The sequence below is a fragment of the Meleagris gallopavo genome, chromosome 4 (genome assembly GCF_905368555.1).
Source record: "Meleagris gallopavo chromosome 4, MGAL_WU_HG_1.1, whole genome shotgun sequence".
NCBI classification, from domain to species: domain Eukaryota; kingdom Metazoa; phylum Chordata; class Aves; order Galliformes; family Phasianidae; genus Meleagris; species Meleagris gallopavo.
The window spans coordinates 49,196,410-49,213,985 of NC_139407.1; the positions used below are offsets into that span (position 1 = coordinate 49,196,410).

At 37.3% G+C, this 17,576-nt stretch overlaps 2 protein-coding genes across 8 annotated transcripts in view; both read right to left on the reverse strand.

Annotated features, from left to right (window-relative positions):
• Positions 1 to 4,790, reverse strand: part of WDR19 (WD repeat domain 19) — a 46,098-nt gene extending 41,308 nt beyond the window's left edge. For all 3 annotated transcript variants that reach the window (XR_014883167.1, XM_010710277.4, XM_010710278.4), the window contains exons 1-6: positions 4,636 to 4,790; positions 3,463 to 3,554; positions 3,141 to 3,206; positions 1,368 to 1,493; positions 597 to 712; positions 32 to 147 (exon numbers count right to left, since the gene is read on the reverse strand). Coding sequence is in view for 2 of the 3 variants with exons in the window: in XM_010710277.4 (XP_010708579.1) it covers positions 32 to 147; positions 597 to 712; positions 1,368 to 1,493; positions 3,141 to 3,206; positions 3,463 to 3,554; positions 4,636 to 4,641 (522 nt within the window). In the remaining variant the exon portion in view is untranslated. The remainder of the gene's footprint in view (positions 1 to 31; positions 148 to 596; positions 713 to 1,367; positions 1,494 to 3,140; positions 3,207 to 3,462; positions 3,555 to 4,635) is intronic.
• A 230-nt stretch (positions 4,791 to 5,020) lies between these two features.
• Positions 5,021 to 17,576, reverse strand: part of KLHL5 (kelch like family member 5) — a 48,764-nt gene continuing 36,208 nt past the window's right edge. For 4 of the 5 annotated variants that reach the window (XM_010710281.4, XM_010710279.4, XM_010710282.4 and 1 more), the window contains 7 exons: positions 17,322 to 17,534; positions 13,348 to 13,534; positions 12,155 to 12,379; positions 11,725 to 11,887; positions 8,261 to 8,473; positions 6,899 to 7,070; positions 5,021 to 6,554 (listed from right to left, as the gene is read on the reverse strand). In XM_010710281.4, the coding sequence (XP_010708583.1) occupies positions 6,498 to 6,554; positions 6,899 to 7,070; positions 8,261 to 8,473; positions 11,725 to 11,887; positions 12,155 to 12,379; positions 13,348 to 13,534; positions 17,322 to 17,534 (1,230 nt within the window). In that variant the 3' untranslated portion in view covers positions 5,021 to 6,497. The remainder of the gene's footprint in view (positions 6,555 to 6,898; positions 7,071 to 8,260; positions 8,474 to 11,724; positions 11,888 to 12,154; positions 12,380 to 13,347; positions 13,535 to 17,321; positions 17,535 to 17,576) is intronic. The other variant, XM_019614899.3, reaches the window with a different exon arrangement.

Here is a 17,576-nt window from a genome sequence, read left to right on the forward strand (position 1 = left end):
CTTAAAATCAAACAGAGATTATAAACACTACCTGTCTTATAGTATCCCCTTCCTGATTGCTTATAGTAATCATTTTGTCTTCACCACCCAGAGCCAGGAGGTTTTCAGTGCTCCAACAACCACAAGTAATCCGCTTAGTGTGCTTACCTGGAAAAGAAACATACAACACAAATGAACAAAACAAAACAAAAAATCTGGTACAGAAATACACTGTATTTGGCCACTCAAATGCAGATTATCAGAATGTGAAGAAACTTAACAGATAAATTAAAATTCAATAGTCGAATTTTAATTTTTAACCTTTCAATCGTAGATGGAAGTGTTTTGACCTTACAGGAACTTGCACAGCCCCTGTTCTTTCATTTTTATTTAAATTAAATTTCTACCCTTAATTTTTCTGTCCACAGGTGTCTTACACAGCTAACACACTGAACTACAGAAATACTCCAGTAACTACAACAAAATAGATGATGAAAGTTAAACGTAAGCACATTTTTGATTCACATATTCACACACAGAACAAAAAAAGGAAAGTATGCATATTAACAAAACTCCACCATTCCAAAGTGCAAGCCTAAGTTCAAAACAATGCATACCAAGAATAGGAATCTTGCGAGATGTCTGACGGTTATATATAAGTAAATTTCCCTTAGTCGTTCCAACAGCGAGTAAAGCTCCTACTCGAGACCACAATAAGAAAGACAGTGAATCCCTAAAATAAAGAAAATTATTACTTTCCATAATAGATTCCTTTTGTGTCCTTACATACAAAAACATTTTCATAGAATCATAGAATGGCCTGGGTTGAAAAGGATCACAATGATCTCCTAGTTTCAACCCCCCTGCTATGTGCAGGGTCACCAACCACCAGAGCAGGCTGCCCAGAGCCACATCCAGCCTGGCCTTGAGTGCCTCCAGGGATGGGGCATCCACAACCTCCTTGGGCAACCTGTTCCAGTGCGTCACCACCCTCTGTGTGAAAAACTTCCTCCTAATATCCAAACTAAACCTTTCCTGCCTCAGTTTAAAACCCCCTTGTCCTATCACTATCAACCCACGTAAACAGTCGTACCCTCTCCCGTTTAAACGCTCCCTTCAAATACTGGAAGGCCACAATGAGGTCATACTTGCATACACGTTTTGAAGTTTTATGAAACCATACACACCAAAGCAGAACTTCTAAAGGAAGCAAACAGTCTCTACAAACAAGTATCAGAACTACCTGAGTGTGCACAAAATAATGGAAGTAATAAAAAGTTGTATGAGGTAATGGAATAAGCTGCTGAGCAGCTCACAGTGGTTTAAGTCTTCAAAAACACCTCTTAAAAACAAACAAACAAACAAACAAACAAAAAAAACTTTCTTACCTCATGCCACTGTCTAATTGGCTTGTTTTGCTTGTGTTGGCATCCCAGAGAAAAATGGCACTACATCTGTCTGCGATTATTGCTAAGGTATCTCCATCCTTATCCCAGTCCATAGCAACACAGTTACTGAAGAAAAAACATGTAGTTTCATTAATTACATTAAACTATGTTTAAAAGTATACAGAAACAGCTGTAATTCTGCAGTTGAAGTACCTGCCCTTCTCCTTTCCTACCAAGCAAGCCCACGACAGACTTATCTGGAAAGCGTATTTTTATAGCAGCCGTGCCCATACCCAAATCTCATAAAAATGACACAAGCTGAAGCACTTGAAATATTGCCACTTGGATTTTCAAGAGAGTGAAAACCTCCTGTAAGGTCATGTCTTTAACTTAGAGTCTATTCACTGTTGGGATTTTTTTCTCCTACTTCAATAAGTATAATGACCCTGGATAAGAAAGTCTTTCAGAAGCAGGAAAATCCTTTAGCAAATTGTTCCCAGAATGATCAGAACAGGTTTATCCAAGAGTTTCTGATGAACTGGAAACAGCATTGTTTACAACACACATATAAAGTACCATATACTGCAGACTGAGTATCAGCGCCATCTGACACCATTCCTCTCTTTCCACTATGCAAGTTCACAGCTTCTGTTCAAAAGGTATTTCCTTGAAAGTCTTAGTTCTTGTCACTCAAATTAAAACTTCTAATACAAGCAACTTTAGAAGTGTTCTGCTGAAACTTACACTGCTACAAACAAACTCAGTAAGCCTCCAACTCAAATTCTCCTTTTTTAAAACCTTCCTGGGGTTAGTCTAGAGAAAAAAAAAAGTTGTCTATTCCCAAAAAACATGTACAAACACGAGCCAATCAGAACGTCAAGAACAGGAATAAAGAGGACAAACAGAAACAAACAGGAAAAAAAAAAGTATTAAAGAAAGAAAATTCTGTCAATAGAATGGTAAGAGAACCCTTGTGACATCAACTATTAGAGCAGGAAGTATTTGATATTCTGAACTACATTCTTAGATACCTACTGCTACATCAGCTGGTAACGGTGCCCAACACAAGGAGACTTACAGAACACAGTGATGTGAGGGCACGAAGTCACGGTGTGTACACCTGGCCACCTTTACTCTGTTCTGATGGACTGTCTGCCTTTTAGCAGTGAGACTGCATCTTCCAAAGGACGTCGCTTTTAAAATTTCTTCTGAGAGAAATCCAGTTTCTATACTCTAAATATCACTCTCCAGAGTGAATGAAAGCATATTAAGCAGGAAAAATAGGGAGATTCACTTCAGAAGCACACTCCCAATCAGAAGTGAAAATGCCAACATACACATTATGCCAGTGATACAAGCAAAAGGACACCAAAGCACAGGATATCATTCCTCAGTGAGACTACTATACGAATCCCTAGAAAATAGGCACTGGTAAGACTGTAGTCATAAAGAGTATAACATGGATATCCTGTATATGACCACGTTATATTCTTTCTTACTATCATACTAGTCATCTTCTAATATTTTTAATGAATCATATTGAGTTTATTAGTAGTAATAATAAATAACGCTTCAGATATGAGGATGTATATTTCCAGCTATCCTTGATAGCTTAGCACAGCTCAGATTTTCCTGCCTCGTATTCCATACATGCTCATCAATTTGTTTTCTTTTCCAGGTACAACCACCATCTGTTCCTATGAAGTTCTCAGACTGTATAAACACTTTGAAAATAAAAAAGAAAAAACAATTGAAACTCATCTTAGTACCTACCCTGGTAAAGTTATTTCATTTCTCTTCTGACCGTGACGATCAAAAATTTTCACAGTGTGATCACCTCTAAAAAAGATTAACACATAAAATTATTCCCTTTCTTCATCTATTATTGTCTATTCTTTATCAAGTTACAAATAAAAACTTTTCCTACATTCAGATTTTATAATTGCAGTAACACGGCTCAGAAGTATTATGTATATACAACTGTAAGGAAACTACAGATATTTCGCTTTGGTTCACATTTATTTAACAACTTGGTTTTTTTGCTCTACTCTCAATGATTACTGTGGACAAATGCAGTAAACATCTGCAATCTTACCCTGTTACAGCAAGGAAATGTCCCAAAGTTTTCTGCCAGGCAAAATGCACCGAGGAACCAGACCAAGCTTTTTCTAATAGACTGAATACTTGCTGGAGACACACACACAAAAAAAAAAAAAAAAAGAAAAAAAAAAAGGGTAAATAACACATGTTACCATCATAAGTTTAAAACAATACTGGAATTTCCCCCATGAAAAAAAACACCACCAGCTTCCAGATGATTCTAATGTATCAAAGTATCAAAATTTAAGAGAATAATCTTTTGGCTTAAGCTGGAGGAACTGAAGTTGCTGATGCTAGGTGTTTGTACCGAGAACTGCTGAGACTCCTATCAGTGGGACCACTCTTCCTCTTGTATGACTGCATCAGACTCTTTTCTTCGTATCCGAAGACTACAGTACTTAATCCCCTGAATTTTATGGAGAAGCATAGGATCAAATAGCACCTTCAGTCACAGGGGATGCAAAACAGAGCCCAGTATCTATTTTTTTAAAGTCATGTAGCTGTTTTGCCCTCCTAAATTGTTGGGTCAAACCGTGGCTGCAAAACAACTCAGCTGTACAAGTTTTTGATTTCTCAGCAGAACTTACCAGCTTCCGGATATTTTACTCTATCTGCACAGACTGTCCTATAAGTCTGTAAGACAACGCCAACAACTTCACCTTTTTCTCCCCTGCCACATCGTCGACAAACACCACGCCTGGGGTTCCCCGAACACTCAGGTGTATTTGTTTGGTTTGTGTTTTTTTCCCCAGGGGTCCCTAACTAGTAATAAGCCAAGCGTTGCGTGCCACGGGCATAAACGACGCCTGACAACCGCGTTCCGCTTTGAAGCCATTTTAATGAAATGCTCAGTAAAGCAGTGGCGAGCTCCAGCTCCCCGCACGTCACCAGACCCTTAACCGCGAGCAAGAAGCGTTCGCCGCGGGCGGACAGGAGCACAGCAGGGCAGCCTGAGGGCCGTTACCAAGGCTGCGGCCAACGGTAACGGCTCCGCAGCCCGGAACTCCCGCGGCTGAGAGCGCCCCGCGCGCCCCTCACAGGCCTCAAGCACCGCACCGAGGCGGCCGAGGCGGCATGGACTACGAACTTCATCACCCGGGTTGACCCCGCCGTCGCCGCGATCCCATCAGCGAACGCCTCCCCGCGTACGGCGGCCGGGCGGACTCACCTTCATCGCGCCCACCGCTCGCCACGCAGCGCCTCGCGCATGCGCAACCCTCGACCCCAGCTGAGGGGGAAACCCGAACCCTCCCGCCCCTGGCGTCCGTGTCACCGCGGAAACGAGAAGGCGGGAGGAGACAGCAGCCAATCAGAGGCGGAAGGCGAGACCGCTCTCCCGAGCCAATGGGAAAGCGGAGATTCCTCCGACAGCGCCGCGCGGCCGTTAGCGTACGTCGCAGGGAGGAATAGGGAGCCACGTACGCACAGGAGAAAAGGGTGGTTTCGTAAACCGCGTACAACAAAGGCATGCTGTAAAAATAATCTTTCTTAATTAAAGGTACAGATTCGGATACGCAAAATCGACATATCTAAGAAAAAAAGGCACCAATCCATTGAAAGCGCATTTAAGATGAACTGTATTCCATTTCAAACAAAGCAGGTTTCAACACCAAGTTTCACTGCTTAGTAATTTCCTTTAAACCAATAAATAGTTCGAGAGCATGAACACATGAAATTTAAAATTACAAATGTACAAAGACTTTGGGCGTCAGACACTTCTAACTCCTGGAAAACATTCTGTGAGCTGACAGCTCAGCGCTCCCTCAGGAAGCAGCACGCCGCACTGCCCGCCGCTTTGAAGACAGAAGGAACAAGGCACAGAAAAGCAAATACAAAAAGACATCCAGAGAACATTCAGACTGTTCAAACGAGTGTGTGGCAAAGTGTAGGAGTCAAAAAAGGCAAATTATAAAGCATTTGAAAAAAAAAAAAAAATCCTGTGAGGCATACACAACTCTCCTACAAGATGCTGAACATGCTCAAATGGCGGTTTGGCTCTTTGCATTTTGAAGTAACCTCGCTGGAGAAAAAGACAATTGCTTCATTTCATCTTATAAAATTATACCTTTCACAGTAGTGCAAAGCCTCATGTAAAACATATTGAGAATCAAAGTAGACTCTTAGTCTAGATGCAATGGAATGTTTTGAAAAATTCAAAGTGCTCTTATTAAATTGGTTAACTTCTAATAACACTTCAGAATTCTTCCCAATAGTTACTCATGCTTATAGAGTTTATCTTAAAAATAGCAATGTAAATATAAAAACCAAATTAGAGAAAAGGTACAATGTTCTCCATCTTACAGAAAACCTTTGAATATCCAAGTAGTACACTGGATTTCAGAAACCTCCTACAGACATAATTAAATAGCAGATTTCTGTTAGCATTATAAGACAATATTTAAAATAAGGCTTTGGTTAAATAAAAGTATTTCTAAACTAGGAATGATGGTAAAAGTGCAAATATTCACCAAATACATAACTTCATTTTTAAGGCAAGCATTACACCTGCCATTTACAATGGTTTGCATTGGTTTGTCAGCCTGCACTGTAATAGCTCAGATACCCACAGAAAAACATGTTTATTATAGGCAAATTAAATATACGGGGTTAAATTCTGTAACTCGCTTCACCCAGAGGTATCCTCAATTGTATCAGTGGAACTGTATTTATTAATGGCATGATTTCTCTGCATGTTTGAGGAGTCAAGGCCATAAATCAGTAACATTTGATTATCCCAGCGAGTTCATAATGTTTTCACTCATTTCTTAGTATTTCCTCAATGGAGGTCCCTTGCTGGCAACATCTTGGTTGCAGTTGATTTGCTTGTAATTCTTCCAATGTGCAGGTAATAAAGATAATTCTTTAAAAAGTGCTTAATATTGGTCCAAAAGAGTAATATGTATGTAGGTCAGAGACCAAACACTTTGTGTTGTAGATATCCTGCACCTCATATTCTTAATTGGCTTGAGGAAAAAAGATATCAGCTGAGTCCATCGTAGTGGAGAAAGTCACCTTCTCAAAGAAAACAACCTATAGTTTCACAGTCACAACACATGCTCCAGCTCTTCCTAAGCACAATGGTGCAACCTGTAAGCAAAAATACACTTTAATGAGAGTAACGTAGTCAGGTTTAAATCTTTTTTCTTAAGATTGACCATGTTTGATGTTTGTAATAATGGCTGCACAGCTGCAGCAGAGAGGTGGTACCATCCACACACACTGTTATCTTGACTTAAAATAAACAAACATACAATATTGGCCCAAAATTCAGACTTTAACAACTCTCTGTTCAAGGCAAATCAGCTTGAAATGGGGGGGAAGGGCAGAGAGTGGGGGACTAACAAAAGTTTTTCAAAGAAATGGAGTATTCTCTTTGCAAAAAGAGCCACACTTGAAATAAACGCATAGCGTGTTCTAATCAGAAACTATACCTGTGTCCATTCATTTGTCTGGGGATCATAAGACTCCACTGTGTTAAGGTATGTTTGACCATCATATCCCCCAACAGCATACAGCTTGTCACCAAGAAGGCATACTCCCACTGCATCTCTGCTAATGCTCATAGAAGCCACAGCAGTCCACATATCTGTTTTCGGATCATACCTAAAAGATAATTTGTGTCATGCTCTAAAACTGTCGCCAAAATTTCAAGAATAAAAAAAAAGTACTGGAACTGACACTCTCAGTGTAGTAGGGAACAGGTATTGCAGCACAGACTTGGGTGTTAATTTCAAAGGACCATTTTCCCTGATACTCTTCTAAAATGTTTCTTTAGTCAACTGATAACACAGTAGTAGTTACACATCCACTCTGTGCTGCTTTCCATGCAGCAATACATACACACATAGCTGCTCCTAGCATATTCCTTACTGCACTGAAAAACATACCATTCTGGAACCCAGTTCTGCTGCTATACTATTCTGAAGTAGAGAAAGTATGTGATAGTTACTAACTATCAGAGCATGGGCTGTTCAAGCTGAATGTGGTTCTAAAAGTTACTTGTTGGGAGAGAGATCACCATTTTCTGAAGAACCCTGCTGGAGAAAGTTCTAGAGGAAATGCAAAACTCTTAAGACAATCTACAGTACTTCTTAATCACAACTGTGTATCATAAGCATAATCAAAGACAGTTTAATGAAAAAAAATGTCATTCTAGAATAACATCAGCATTCTTTACAAGTCAAACTAATAATTAGGTAGGAGGGTCCATGCTATCATTATGTTAAGAAACTAACTTGACAGAAAGAGACAAAAATAAGTACAGATGCTTACAGTACAACTGATGGAATCACACGGCTCTGAAGAGTTCTAAGGCACTACACAAAGAATATATTTATTTGGGCAAGAGACCATCCTCAGATCATACTACCTAGAAGCAAGTGGTCTTAATTTGTTTGCATAAAGACCACAGATGTAATGAACTCTTAACAATTTCATCTTTTGTTCTCTATTCCAAGTACTGCAGAAATGTATGTTTTATGCAAACATGATCATAGTACGGAAATGCTGACAAAGCTCATGCTGCAAGTAGAAGTACAATGTAGTGAAAGAGGGCAATTCTTAAGCTGCAGATAGAATTTAAATTACTTCGTAATTCATTTATAAGGTAACATCTCTGGAAAACTGACTTTTATTGCAGCATATAGTGGTAAATAATTATTCAGAAGCTTAATGTGATATTATGTGATTAAACTAATTTTTTAAGAAGCTATTTCAATGAAATAATGGTAAATCACTCTACAGACTGGCATTTTTAGAACCACTGAGAGGATATGCTTTCATTGGGATATTACCTTTCTACGCAGTCTGACAACCTGGATGTTAAGTTTGATGCTGGGGCATCGTGACCACCGATGGCATATAAGAACCCATTCCACGTGGTTACACCTACACCACCTCTTCTTTTTGACATTTGAGCACAGAGGGTCCATTTGTTTGTATGAGGATCAAAACATTCTACCGACTTAAGACAAGAACTTCCATCTCGACCACCAACTGCATAAAGTCTATAAAGTTTGGGAAAAAAAAAGTCAATAAATATTGCCTGAACAAGATGCAAGCTTCCAGTGATGGATGTATGAAGAACTTCCAAATATCTTAACAAGCTAAGTTTAAAAGACTTCAGACTTTCAATAGAATATTCTATTTCTAAAACTCAGATCATACAGTTTTGCTCCAATCTTTTCCTACTGTGATGATTAACACACAATAATAATGACAGAAAATGGATTATACCTATAGCACATTTACATTCCAACTTGTGTCCATAGCTAAGATTTTCAAAATGTGTGATTTGACAAAGGTGCATCTCTAGCAGCGTCGAAGGAACAAGTTCAGTAATCTACTTATGCAAGAACTCTGCCCTGCCTCTTCTTAGGTATCAAGTATTTTTGAGCCTGAAGTTTAGTTTATGAATAGCAGTGCTATGTTAAGTCCCTTACATCCACTAGGTGGCCTAGCTTCCTCAGTTCTAGCATTTGTTATTAACAGGATTTTAATTCTCTGGAAAATAAGGATGGAAAGAAAAGATTGATTTAGGTGCACTGCACCACTACCACTGATGAATCTTTAGAAGTAACAAAAAAAATTAGGTAAGAGCTTAGGCAGCATTTATAAGCAATGTAGGCTTAGAAGCAGAAGTGTCCAGCATTGTTACTTTGAAAAAGAAAAGAATGCAGAAGGTATTTTAAAGAAGAAGAAACACATTAGAGGTGAATTGCAGTTTGATATCACCCGAATTAACACTTATGACATCCTGTGATAGTTTAAAGCAAGTTAGAGTACAGTTAAATATTTATCATACAAACATTAAGTACTGTGTGTGTTTAGTGGTGAACTTGGTAATTTTAGATAATGGTTGGACTTCATGATCTTAAAGGTCTTTTCCAACCAAGCAATTCTGTTATTCTATATGATGATAGTATTAACAACTGCCAGCAGTTACTGTGAAGCTGTATTCAAGATGTTCTCAGACTGGGAAACATAACTTTTTTTTTTTTTTTTAATATATATTAACTAACAAACTTAACTACAAAAAAATTAGTACTCTTTAAATAATGCATTTCCATGGAAGTGCCCATGTTTAGTAATACAAATTGTTTAAGGTAAGGAACGTACAAAAGTATATTAGAAAGTCATATTGCAGTTCCAAAAAAAATATGACTAAGAATCATCCTTTTATGCAACATGGCATTTAAACGAAGCCCACCGCTCTCAATTCCCCTAGAAACAACAGAATTTTGATCACTTCTGCAGTGATTTCACACTCAGGATATGGAAAAGGGTATATTCTATGTGCAAAGGTTTTGAGCAAATCATCTGGAATCTATCAGTTCACAGACATATTACTAGAATGTGCAGAAATTACTGCTTGCAGCTTAAAGGTAATAAATTTGCATGCACTTTCACACCTTTAACTATAGACATCTAAGGTTGCTGTCTATGTTAAGGGTCTAAGCTATGTTCTAAAATAATAGAGAAATGTGAGACTACTTTTGGAGCTTTTTGCCACACCTGGGACTCTCTGCTGAATACACAGGAAGCTTCAGACCTAACTTAAGCATTGAGTCTGCAGGTCCAAAAGCAGCCCAAGGCACTCTGCTTGCTAGTTGTTCAAGTTCTTCCCAGCTTCCTGCATCCAGGTGAACATTTTCATTCATTCCTGGACTTGTTCCAGATCTCACAGGACCCTTTGCAAGTGCATTTCAGCTGTACTAATTAAGCTTTCCATGAAAAAGAAAGAAAAAAGAAATCATGAAAAGCTTTTTGCTTACAGTACTCAGGCAAGCTCAAGGGAGATGTGTCAGGACATAGCCAGGAAGAAAAAGTTTATGGTCAAGAGAGTGAAATATTCTGATATAATTATAATAGTAAATTAGGTTAACTTGGTATTCACTATCCATAATGATAAATACATGATTTGGATAAGCTGACTGCAGGGCTGGTGGAAAACAGGATAGACTGCTGGGTGCAAAGGGCTGTGGATCAGCAGCATGAAGTAACTGGCTGGCAGCTGCTTACTAGTGCCATTCCTCCCAGGCTGATAAAGTGCCTTGATACTGCTTAATGTCTTCATTAATTATCTAAAAAAAAATGTAATGGAAAATCAGCCTTAGGAAGTTTGCTAATAACATCAAATTAAGGGGAGTAGCTGGTATGCTGAAGGGCCTGGCTGTTATTCTAAGAGAGAGGCAGCAAAAGTGGCTGCAGTCTTAAGAAGTTTAGCAAAGGCAGAGTCCTGTACATGGAATGGCATATTCCCAGGCAATAGTATAGGGTGGGGGATGACTGAAGAAAATGCAGCTTGGCAAAAATAGACTTGGACTTCAATTAATCACAGCTAAGGTCTCCTCCTTATTCAGTATGTGTAAGATTGCATCTGGATACTGTGTCCATCTTCGGGCTTTTGGTGTAAGATCTTCTTGTACAGTATCAAGTCCAGCTGATGATCACTAAGATGATGACGGAGCTAGAACATAACGTTTGAGAATTGGGCAGTCTTAAGAAGAGACAGCTAAGGAGATACCTTACTGCTGTCTCCAACCCCTAAAAAAAGGTTTTAAAAACAGTCATCATTCTCAGAAGTATACAGTGAAAGGAGAACAAGAGGCAAAAACATGCGTCTTTAAGTAAAACATGCTGTGCAAATAGGAAGGAAAATAGTAATTTTCCATGGTCACTTCGGATAGTACAAACAAAAAAATAACAAACCAGCAAAAGGTACTTATGAATTGACAAATGGAGAACTCAAAGCTGTGTTAACAGTTAAGGAGGTTGCTCAGGGAAGTTACTGGAGCTTTCTCACTGGAGAAGTATATAAAATCTCTTTTGCTGTGAGAGTTTTAAATATAATTGATTCAGTTTTGTGGTAACCAACAGGACTGGGAAGACTTGAGGCCACTCGCAACCATGTCCTATGACAGCACAAAATGACCTAGTTGTCTGAGTATGATTTGCACAAGGATTTAAGTATATTTTCACTGAAAAGCAGCTTTAGAAATTTCTGGTACCACTCCAGATGAGGTTTAATTCAGCCAGTTTACTATTCTCACTGAGTTAATAAGATACAATGTGAGTATTCTTTCCCTAACTTCACAGTGATTTTGGAAATTGATTTTTCAAGCTATCACAACAGGAGGAAATCACTGGAGTCTCACTGGTTCTTAATGCTATCAACATCTTTTATGTCAAGAGAAATAAGTCATTTAGGAAAACCTGTAATTACATATTAGATAAATTGGAAGTTGCCTTCACATACTTTCCATTTAGTATTGCTACACCAACAGTGCTCCTTGGAGTTGACATACTAGCTACGAAGTTCCATTGACGAGCTTGCGGATCCCATCTTTCTACTGTATTCAGGTAGCTCCAGCCATCATGTCCTCCTACAGCATACATGGGGCCTTCCAATACAGCTACCCCTAAAAAAAAAAAAAAAAAAGAAAAAAGATTACATTTTCCTATTGATGGTTCGGTATGCATCAAGAAATATTTTAAAACAAAAACCAGATTTCTTTAAGCAGCCATTGCTGGATATAATCTGAAGGAGAAAACTAGGTCAATAAAAAGTTGGCATTAAAACAAAGACATCCTCCCACAGTATCTCCAAGATGTAATTCCTGAAAAATTTTTCATCACTTAACCCTTTAAAACATGTAAGTGTTCAGCTTTTACAGAAAGCTACATACCAAGACCATGACGATGTGTGGACATAGGTGGCATTACACTCCAAGTTTTTGTTCTAGGGTTGTAGCACTCCACGGTATTCAAGGTTTTCAGTCCATCTCTGCCACCAACAACGTACAATTTATCATCTAAGACTGCAACTCCAAACTGTAATCTTCGTCCGTTCATGTTTGCAACGGGAGTCCACATGTTGGTACGAAGCTCATACTTTTCAATGCTCGTAGCTCCTGAATGACAACACCCACAAGTCAGTAAAACAAGTTTAATCTGAACTATTAAAATAGCCATTATTTCAGCAATATGTTGATTCTACATGACAACATAAAATGCTACAGCACGTTCTTAACTGGGTATACAAATAGTCCTTTCTGAATTCCTCAAGAACCAATCACAGCATAATAGATAAGGATTTTTCAGTGCTTTTCAAGACAAAAAGCAGAATTTTTAGCATCTTTAAAGAATGAAGCCTTTAGTAAAATGAATGTTAGGAATATTAATTAACTTTGTTAAATGCAATTATATACTGAAATCAATTGTTTCATAATACTAGAAAAAAATCTGGAGTTATGTGACATGAACCTTTCAAGTGCAACACAGACTGTAAGATGAAAAACAACTAAAAATTGGAAGAATTAACTTCAAAATAAAGAATAAATGAAAACACATTATTTATCATAACTTTTCAAACTTGCCAGATTCCTTCTAACTACCATTAGACAGTATTGAAGCTTATATAAGAAAAAAAGCATCCAAGCAGATGACAGGCCTATTTAACAATTAGTCAAAAAGCAGTTTTACTTTTGCTTTTATACCTGTGCATGTCACCTTTGTACATTTTCTGTCACTGTCTTCTTTCTCCAGATTACTTCCCACTCAAGTAAATGCGAGTTAGCTTTCACTCAATTCAACATTTTACTACTCAGAAATCAGATATTCCTCTGACAATTTCAAATCGATCATGACTGTAGCTTCCAGGATGTTTCTGATATCTTCAATGCTACCTACCTTTTTAAATCTAATGTACACTGTCCTTTTATGATGTTTATTTTCTGTACTGCAAAATGTTGACTTAATGGAATATGTTATATAATTTACATGTTATAAAAACATACATCCAGCATTTCTTGAAAAAAAAAAAAAAAACAACCAACAAAAAAACCAACCCTCAGCAACTAATCATTATATAAGCCAAGACCTTTTGTTGCATCCATTCCTCCAACTGCAAACAACACTCCCACTGTAGATTTTCTAGGTTTGGTGCGAGGACTTTGCAACATAGGTCGTCTCTCTGGCAACAGATGGTACTTCATTGCTTCCATAATGAGTTTTTGACACTCAATGTCATCCCTAAAGAGCGCATTATTTTCCATATCTGCCAGAAACTGCAAAAAAGATTGAAATTAAACAAACTGAATTGCTATAAGCCGCACAAAGTATAAAAACAAAATTAGAAGAAAAATGGTTTATCCAAAAACTTCAATTGCCTGATTTAGAACAGACTTATATTCAAAAAGTTCATATAAACAAGATTAGGGTACAGATAAAACACAATTAAAAAAAATCAGGTTTTAAACAGAACCCTTGAGTATGAAAAACAGGAAGGCCACCTGATCTTAATGGATGACTTAAGCCTAATGGTTCAAAGAAGAAAACAAAATCTTATCATGTTTCAGTGCCACCCCAAGTAAGTTCAAGGAAACAGATCGGACTTCAGGTATGTGAGTCAGTTCAATTTCACTCTCTGATTATGATTCCCAGATGCACCCAGTCCAGTCCTGTGAAAGCTGCTTCAGGCACAGGCTGAATGCTTTAATATGTATTCTATTCTTGAACTCTGTCAGTGACCCACAGTAGGATATCAGTTATTACAAACATTTAAAAAATATTTTATTGTCAAAGATGCTAGCAAATTTGAGAAGTGTTACATTTTTATCTGACCTAAATAAAGGCTACTAATAAAAATTAAGTTTAAAGATTCTGGAGCTTTTTGTACTCCATGTTCGTTAGATTGCTAAAAATATATTAGTAGATTAAGTGTCCCAACTACAATTTTTACAAGACTAGACAACTGGCATTCTTCTGAGCTATCAGACATGGCCTGAGTAACAGAAGAAAAGAAACAAGAGAAACACCTACAGTGACACTGGCACTTGTCAGAATAAGAAAGAGAAATGCTTCTTGTTCCCAGCACAAAATCCAGATAAACATTAGAAATACCAAGTCCAGAAGCCACGATGAGATCTTAGTGCTGAGCTGCTGACAGCCAATAACAAAACACAACCAACCTACCTTTTTCACTGGTTTCTTATCCCCTCTCCCAAACTACAGAGAAGTTTTCTCACAGTACAGTCTCAATCTCTGAAAATAACTTAATCTCAGATAAAAATAAATGCAATCTACAAGGGATGCTCTGAAAGTAATGCCTTTCATTTTGTTGACCCATAACATCAGAGGCGGATGGTGGTGGTACAGCAGTAGAGGCTGAAGCTTCCCACCAATATTCCATTACATTCTGTTGCTGTGTGACAGATGGCAGTGGAAAGGCACTCTAACAAAGTGGTGTCCAACATGGAAGTGTGTATTGAGCAAAGATGTGTCGCTGAATTCTCTGTGGAATAAGTTGCACCCAGTGACATTCTTCGGTGCTTGCTGAATATTTATGGAGACCTATCAGTGGGTGTGAGCGCAGTGAGGCAGTGGGTGGTGCATTTCAGCAGTGGCAACAGTGACATGAAAGACAAATCATGTTCCAGATAGCCATGTAAATTTTTAGAAGTGTGGCATGCAGGCTCTTGTTCATATCTGGCAAAAATACATGGCTAAGAGTGGTGGCTACTTTGAAAATCAGTGTTGTGTAGCTGAGAAATTGCTCAAATAGTGCTATTGTTCTCTTTGTAGCTGGAATTTCCATTGAAATAAATCAGGAGGCATCACTTTCAGAGCAACCCACAGAAGACTATTTTGGTATTCAAAAAATTAAAATGTTCTTTAAATTAAATTTACTGTACAAGAATCTTCTGAAAACATTCTTCACTTAAAGTACTTGGAATTGGCTTAAGTAAAAGTTTTCCTTCCCATTATTTCCAAGTTTTACTATTTACGTAGCTCCTTGTACTAGAAGCACTTATAACTCAGTAGGTTACAAATGATATGTGAACATGAAATTGTAGTCACTGGAAACCTGATGAGGAGAAATATAGCACAGATATTTGACCAGAAAGGAAGATGAACCCATATTGTAACTCAGGAAATGGTTAATCATTGTTTTCATTTATTCATCTTTCAGAGATGGAGTACTGGCCACCTTACAACTTAAGAAGCTGACAAATTTTCATCTTTATCTTCTTACAAGTATTTAGAACACTGTTTGCATTAATGAAATAGACAATTCAATGTTGTGTACAAAGAAATGCATAGAAATACAACTAATGAAACTGACAATTCATCACATTTGTTTTTTGTTCCAGTGCTACAGTTTTGAAGTATTTCCCAAAGTTTTTTTCAAGTATATTCAGTCTAGTATTCTTTACAGTTCTGCTTGCAACATTACTGATTTTGGCAAGTTGTTCAATTTTCTAATTTTATTTCTTTCAAATAGCTTTAACTCTTCAACTGTAAAATTGGAAACCTTTTCATTATGTTATGTTTTCTGGCAGATTGCCTCATGTCATCATAAAAAAAAACATGATTGTGAAAATTCATTAGGGCTATTTGGGGCACTTTAACCCAATTTACTTGTTGCACTAATTGCTCCCTCAGCTTAAGCACTATAACTCGCTAAAGTTAATAAAGAAAAGGGCAACAGCAAAATATCGTATTAAAAATTTAAGTGTATATATTTGGCAAAGACATAAAAAATAAAAGATAAATTTCATAATATGTGAAATATGATATTGCTTTTGTGTGGCATACTGCTATTTTCCTAATCAGTTATTCACTGGACATAATTTGATTACAGTGTATACTTCTGGAGAAAATTCTGTACCTTCACCTTACAAAATTTTTTCAATTGCAGTTAAATAAAAGAAATACAAATGGTTACAGACTTTGTACTTAAACATCAATTAATTAAAAGCTCAAAAAAAAAAAAGAATTCCTCCAAGGTAAATTGGTTTCTTACACTGTATTATGCTTCTAGAAGCAGAGTGTTGCAAAGTCAAGGTCACAAGCAAGAAAATACTGCCACTGCATACTGTTTATTAACAGTATGAAAATATTAATACCACAAAACCTGCTTGTGCATCTTACCAGCCATCAATAAGGTTCTGGATCAGAGGCAATACACAACATGATTTGTATGTATCGCTGAATCAATTAATTTCAGTTTCTGTTGTGTTAATGAATTCTACTTAGCATTCACATTTTGTAAAAAAATAAAAATAAAAAAATCCCTCATTTAATAGAGAAAACTTAAAACTGAAAATCCGAGACAAAATAGTTAGACTTCATGAGTGTTAAATATTACTAAATCAAGGGACAGCAAGGAAGACTAGCATAAGAAAAAAAGAAATCAAATAGTTTACGTGCCTGCTGTCAGATAACATGTCACATAACATGTGACACTGACAAGAGGAATCGTTTCCTCGCATAGGAAAACTGTCATTCAAAACTATTTAAAAAAAAAAACAAACTTGTCTTCCTCAACAATACATGTAAACGTCCAACGAGGAGAAAAAGTAATGACTAGAAAGAACAAGAAGTACCCAAAGATGGATTACCAAGAGTTTATAGAAAAAAACAAATGATTCTAAATGATTTACGCAAATGCATTTCCTAAATTTCAAAGACAACAGCTGCTAGCTATATGAAGGAAATACAGTTGTTCAAAATATGCTGTTCAAATTCCATAAAGAAGATAGTTAAAAGGACACATTCTAGTGACAAATATATCCTCGATAATCATCTTTTTGGGCAATGGAAGCAATTTTTTTCATAGAAGCTCCACCCCCTCACGTCCAGTCAGATCTCAGGTTAGGATCAGAACATGCTGCAGTTCACAACAAAGTATCATGACTATACAACATGTTAAGTCCTTATATGCAGCTCTAAGAATCCAAAACACTAAGGAATCTTGTGATGCTTTTGTGATTTGTCACCATCTCTATACAGATGCTGTATGTGTGCCTACTATAACTATGGTATAAACTAGGGAGGAATTGAACAATTTACTTGTGGAGCAAGCAGAGGCAGTCTAATGTAAGCCAGGAGTTTACTGAGATCTTTCCTTCTCTGTTCCAAATCATGTCGAACCCATGTAAGTAGTGCATTCAATATAGTTTCTTCATTAGGAATATTCATGTCATCACTTGCCAAAAGCTTTGCAATTTCAGTGGCTGGCAGCAATAGAAATTCCTGGTTTCTAATTACTTCCATGAAATTTTCCTGAAAAAGAAAAAAATATATATTTTTAATATAGCTGCCGGC